General features: G+C 36.5%; 1 protein-coding gene across 2 annotated transcripts; it reads left to right on the forward strand.

The window, feature by feature from the left end:
• The first annotated feature begins 1982 nt into the window (after positions 1-1982).
• LOC104607515 (putative cyclin-A3-1) lies at positions 1983-4811 on the forward strand. Of its 2 annotated transcripts, none has more exons than XM_010273182.3 (8): positions 1983-2490; positions 2790-3022; positions 3208-3283; positions 3404-3480; positions 3651-3681; positions 3816-3965; positions 4050-4184; positions 4278-4811. In XM_010273182.3, exons 1-8 carry the CDS (start codon positions 2095-2097, stop codon positions 4347-4349), a joined length of 1170 nt encoding a protein of 389 aa, XP_010271484.1. In that variant the 5' UTR covers positions 1983-2094; the 3' UTR covers positions 4350-4811. The 2 variants fall into 2 exon arrangements, with proteins under 2 accessions (XP_010271484.1, XP_010271477.1); XM_010273175.3 differs by having other exon boundaries at positions 1985-2490; positions 3648-3681.
• Positions 4812-5982: the final 1171 nt, after the last annotated feature.

The raw sequence follows: 5982 nt of genomic DNA on the forward strand, positions 1-5982 counted from the left end.
ATGTGTCTGATTAGTATATCTATACTACATATAAAAGTTTGGATGAAGAGTGTAAGTTTTTTTTGGAATACAATTATTAATTTACCATTTATTTTTTGATTGAGAAAGGGTATAAAAGTTGTTTTGTTATAGCTGTAATGCTATGTTCAATGGCTACTAAAATGCCTATATTAACTCATATTTTATCTTATTTAACCATATATTTAAGTTATTTTTCACTAATAAATGTTATTAATTAGGTATATGTAACAAGATTTCTTTTTTATAATGAAAATGAAATACATAATTTAGAACTAACAAAAATTAAATTATTTTATTATTTGGAAAAGATCAATAATTCAACTTTTGGGTCAAATGCATATTAATGTCATAAATAAACAATAAAAATACAAAAACAAAAAATACATAAATTTTGCAAAAAAAAAAAAAATCCAGTCACATGTATAGTATCATATATTTATCATATTAAACAAAAAAGTAAGTGTGACATATCAAAATTACTTTTTACTCACATAAATAAAAAATTATAGAAATACTGAACACAACTATAATTTTATATTCACACTAATATTAAAAACATGAATGAGATTGTGTAACTTTTTTTGACTAAAATACTCAATTTTAATTTAGTATATATTTAATTGCAAGGTTTAAATTAAATCGCACTACTATTTTTCACCTCATTCAATTCCATCTATTTAAATCTTACATGTTTTTTGATAAATGAACTAAAAAAAATAAACAAAAAAAATGTAAAACATTGCAAAAAGAATAATATAGCCAAGTAGGTTGACCTATCAATGATATTTTTTTCTTTTTTCTTTTTTTGTAAAGCATATCAATGATGCTCGAAACTTCACAATTGGATCTAATTATCACATTTTTAAGTCAAGATGTTTATATAATCAATTTTGGATTTTACAATATGATGTAGCACAATCTGGTTGCTCCCTTGTGTCAAGTGATTCAAACATTGATTCGGATGGTACCTTGTTACGGCTGAGTTGTAGATGGGCGAGCTGTTATGTTCTGCAAGAAAGAGAGTTAGAGTGTTTGGGCCGTCTTTACCTGGGATGGGCACTCTGATGCTTAAGTCAATTAATATCTTTTAAATCTTTTAGAAAACGAGAGAGCTTGAGAATTTGTAATTGTGCATACATTCTCAGGTAGAAATGAAGACATTTTATAGGTGTGAGTGGTTTGAGCCCTTTTACAACTAGTCTCACATTTTAGCGGAGCCGTTTCCACTTGGTCGGGTGAGTTATTACTTCGGTTACGAGATTTGCGTGGGGTTACGATCCGGTCGAATAACTTATATGCGTACGATGCAATAGGGCAGTCTAACGGTCGAGGCACTAATGCTCTTGAGATTTTGGACCGGTAATGTATCTTTGAGACAAGTCAGTAGGCTTGCTTGGCAGGTTGCCAATAAATTCCTACAACTTGGCCCGATCAAGGTGGAGGCCAGCTTGCACGAGGTGCTTTAGGCCAACTTGCCAAACTGGTTCACTTACTCACTGCCAAGGTGTTGCTTGAAGGTCACACAACGCAATGTGATTCGGATGACCAAATTACCCCTCATCACAATCTATATCCGATTAATAGTAAAATATATATATATATATATATATATATTTATAAAAGTTTTCGAATATTCATATCGGATGTCAGATCCATGCTCCACGTTGTTATGCATGTTTTAGACGGACATCCAATGGAGAGGCCACACGAAGATTAATAAAGCACTGAAGTACGTGATAGGTGATACCTCCTATTCGAGAAATCAATTCGAAATACACGAATGGCGGAAAAGAGCCCGCCGAGCCTCCCTCCTCTCATGTCTGGAGCCCCATCGAGGCCCGCGAAGCGGTTTTGTAATCTTTTCGTCCAAATTCCGAAATTCGGAATTTCAAATTTTGAACATGAACAGTCAACGAAATTTATGTCCCGAAACCCCAACAAAAAAAATAGAAAGAAGCCCGAAACGGTCGTAGAAACCGCGCAAGTAAATTTTTGAAACGACAAAAATGGCGGCATCGACGTGCTGATTCTATCTGCGTGAGTTCAGTACAAAGGTCCTCTCAGTTAGCACAAATGAACTCGCCCTTCTCTCTATCGTTCTCTACTACTCTTCGCATTTGCCAAGCTCTAATTCTAACACTAAGCTCAAGTCGCCCGACGACCATGGCCGACCAGGAGAACTGCATGCGCATCACCCGCGCAGCGAAGAAGAGGGCCGCCGCTGCTATGGCCGCAGCACAGTCTATTCAATTTCCTGCGAACAAGAAGCGAGTTGTTCTTGGAGAGCTCACGAACTTGTCGAACGTTGTATCCGTTCAGACTTCGGGGCTTGAACGCCGGAAGTCCAAAGGTAGATTGAAGAAGAAGGAACAGAAACCGGTGGTGCCGGACATTGACACGGATTCTGATGACCCCCAAATGTGTGCTCATTATGCGTATGATATATATGAATATCTTCGCACCATGGAGGTAAGATAGGGTCTCGGCTGCGTTTTTGGAGATTGAGTTGACATTTTCAGTCCTGGGTTTTGATTGTTATCTCATCTGGGAGGTTGGATTGTTGTTGTTTAAGTAATTAGATTGAGGGTTTCGGTCTTACATTTCCATTTGACTCTATCGATGTTATTTGGATATGGGTTTCAAAACTTTAGCTTGATTTGGGGGACGAGTACTCCAGGTTGGATCTAGGGGTTTCAGTTTATTCAATTCTGACCAATTGGGATTTGATATGGTTTCTGCAAATTCACACGAAATGTTTTCTATTTTAGATGGAAGAAAAAAGGAGGCCATTGCCCGACTACATTGAGAAAATTCAGAAGGATATTACAGCCAATATGCGAGGGATTCTGGTGGATTGGTTGGTTGAGGTTGCAGAGGAATACAAGCTAGTGCCCGACACCCTTTATCTCACAGTCTCCTACATTGACAGATTTCTATCATCGCATGCTCTTAATAGGCAGAGGCTACAGCTTTTGGGTGTTTCTTGCATGCTAATTGCCTCGTAAGCACGTTAGACTTCATTTTTTTTAAACATTTCTTATCATCAGTTATTGATGGCTAATGTTTTCTCTTAAATGATAATCCACTTTATTTTCGGCTTACTCTTGTTTCCTTCTTTTATCTGACTACTAAATGGGGTGGTTCTGATTCTCATACTATTTATCCTTCTCTTGGTTGGTGATATAGGAAGTACGAAGAAATCAGTCCTCCACATGTTGAAGATTTTTGTTATATAACAGATAATACTTACACCAAGGAAGAGGTGCTGCTCCTTTTCTTTTGTTTGTCTCCGTTTTATATGTTTTAGATCTGCTTCCTTTTTTTTTTTCGTTCAATCTTGCATCTTACTAAAGTTTGTGAGTGGCTTGTAATTGCATCGTAGGTGGTGAAGATGGAGTCAGATGTACTCAATCTTCTGAAGTTTGAGATGGGCAATCCCACGATCAAGACTTTTCTCAGGTAGAAACACTCTTCTAATATTCTCTTTTAATTTGTTTTCCTCTTTCGTTTCTAGAAAAAATCTCAACTACTTCACAAGAGGCCTATGGAAAAGCTCAGCTATATGTGTTATTATTTGTTATGTCAATGCACTGATTGTAGTTCTCTCTTTTTTGGTCGGCTTGCAGAAGATTTACAAGGGCTGCTCAAGAGGATAAAAAAGTAAGGAAGTTTTGATCGTCTTTTTTTTTTTTTTTTTTAATTTTCCTGATTGGCTCTTTTTGCTTTGGTGTTTCTATTCTGCAGCATATGAGTTCTAATTATGGTTTATGTTTTGTTTGGTTATTTCTCTGCAGTTTCCGAATTTGCAATTGGAGTTCTTGGGGTGTTATCTAGCAGAATTAAGCTTGCTGGATTGTAGTTGTCTACGGTTCTTGCCATCACTTGTTGCTGCTTCAGTTGTATTTCTTTCAAGATTCACAATCCAACCAAAGATGCACCCTTGGGTAATAGCTCGACCATACACCTTTTTTATTTGCTGTGTTGTTACTTTGTGGTAGAAAATTAATAAATATGTACACATTCTACAGAACTCAACCCTGCAACATTATTCGGGTTATAAACCTTCAGATCTAAAGGATTGTGTCATTGCTATACAAGATTTGCAATTGAATAGAAGAGGAGGTTCTTTAATAGCAGTTAAAGATAAATACAAGCAGCATAAGGTATGCTTTCTCTTACCCTTTGGTAATGGTTTCCTGGTGGTGGCCATCTCTTGAGGAAGAGATCTGATTCTATTTTGATGCACTGGTGAACAGTTCAAATGTGTAGCTACATTGTCTTCTCCTCCAGAGATTCCTACTCACTACTTTGAAGACATCAAAGAGTAAACAAAAGATATGGTTCTTGAGTCTGATCTGATGACTTGTAAGATGTAATATACTTTGGTGCCGGGAAAAAGAATTCTTGAAGACTATTTGTTCAACCTGGCATTTTTTGGTCTTCTCCTGCCCATTTGGTCAAATGCTGAAGTGCTTTAAATGGGTTGATGGCCTAGAGATGGTGAGATCTCTTGAACTCATGAGATCTAAAGCTGCAAAAATATCTCCTGGAATGCACTTCCTCAAACAGAAACTCTTGATTAATTTAGGATTAGTTGGTAGATCATGTTGATACACATTGATACTTTGTATCTTCTGGTTAGTCCTTTATTTGGAATTTTAGGATCATGAATTTGTAACCACGAATCTTTCTATTTTTTCATTTGTTTTCCTTGTTCTGACATTCACATGTAAGAGCACAAAGTTCTAAATCTTTTCTTGGTAAAGAATTTTTTATACCATCTTACATAACTTTTCTTGGTTCTTTAGTTGGTAATTTTCTCGTGTTTGCCCAAGGAAATCATCAAGTTGCGGATTGGTTCCAATTGCGTTATTGTATATCTTTAGTAGTGATTCTTGGGACCGAGCTACCCCCACCTTGTGTAGATCCTCTTGCTTTACCCAAAAAAAGATCAGAAGAATCCGAGTGATAATATATTATATGCTTGGCATCGATGCTGCTGATACAACACTGTTTTCTGCTGATGTGTGGGTTGGAACTTGGAAGCACTATTTTCTTGGAAAATGGTGGTCTTTTTTTTTGTTTGGAAACATTGCTGCCAGGTATGATGTTTCTTGGAGTAACAACACTTTCTGTTTGGTACCATTGTTCCATTTTTGTTTTCAACATTGGTACCCATTATAGGAAGTCCATGTCATTGCTACATCATGTCATCATTGGCAGCAACAAGCTGCAATCTGGGAAAATGTCAAATTCGGTGTTGCTCCAAACCATGCTTTCTTGATTTTTAAGGTGTGGCTTGGAGCACCATTTTTTATGGAAAATTGGTTCCAAACAAATAGTTGTTTCTTGGAGTATTGTTTTTTCCAATATGGTGCTGATGTGTCACTATTTTCTGGAGCAATGGCATTGATGCCAAACAGATGCATAGTCATATGTGATGAATCTTAGTTAATCTTACCTCCCCACATGGGGATTAGGTCTGACCTAACTTGTTTTAGATTGCACCTAGACAAGCACCATTGGTATTCCTTGAATAAAGCCCATAAGTGATTGGAATTTTTTGTGTTCATGCAAATTATTAATCTCGAGTTCCTCTAGATCTTATCAGACACCTTCCACGTTGAGAAAACTTTGGCTGTTCATTTGCTCTTTGGGGATGTTCCTTTTAGGTCCCATTTGTTTTTTGGTAAGTTACTTACTTGGGTAAGTTTTTCTTGGGAAACACTTATCCAAATAAGTGTATTTACCCATGTTCTTTTATTTCTTAGGTAAGGGGCATTTTTGTCCCATTCAAGTGTTAACAACTTTCCCTTAGATGGTAAAGTTATTTACCCACCTAGGATATGGGTATCTAGGAAAATAAACTTTTCTTGGTCCCCACATTAATCTTAAAATTGAACATGGAATTCTTGGTCAATGGGGGAACCAAAATCCCATTGACTAACTTTCTCCCCTCTC

Source organism: Nelumbo nucifera, chromosome 5, assembly GCF_055504915.1.
Source record: "Nelumbo nucifera cultivar China Antique chromosome 5, China Antique-T2T, whole genome shotgun sequence".
NCBI lineage: Eukaryota > Viridiplantae > Streptophyta > Magnoliopsida > Proteales > Nelumbonaceae > Nelumbo > Nelumbo nucifera.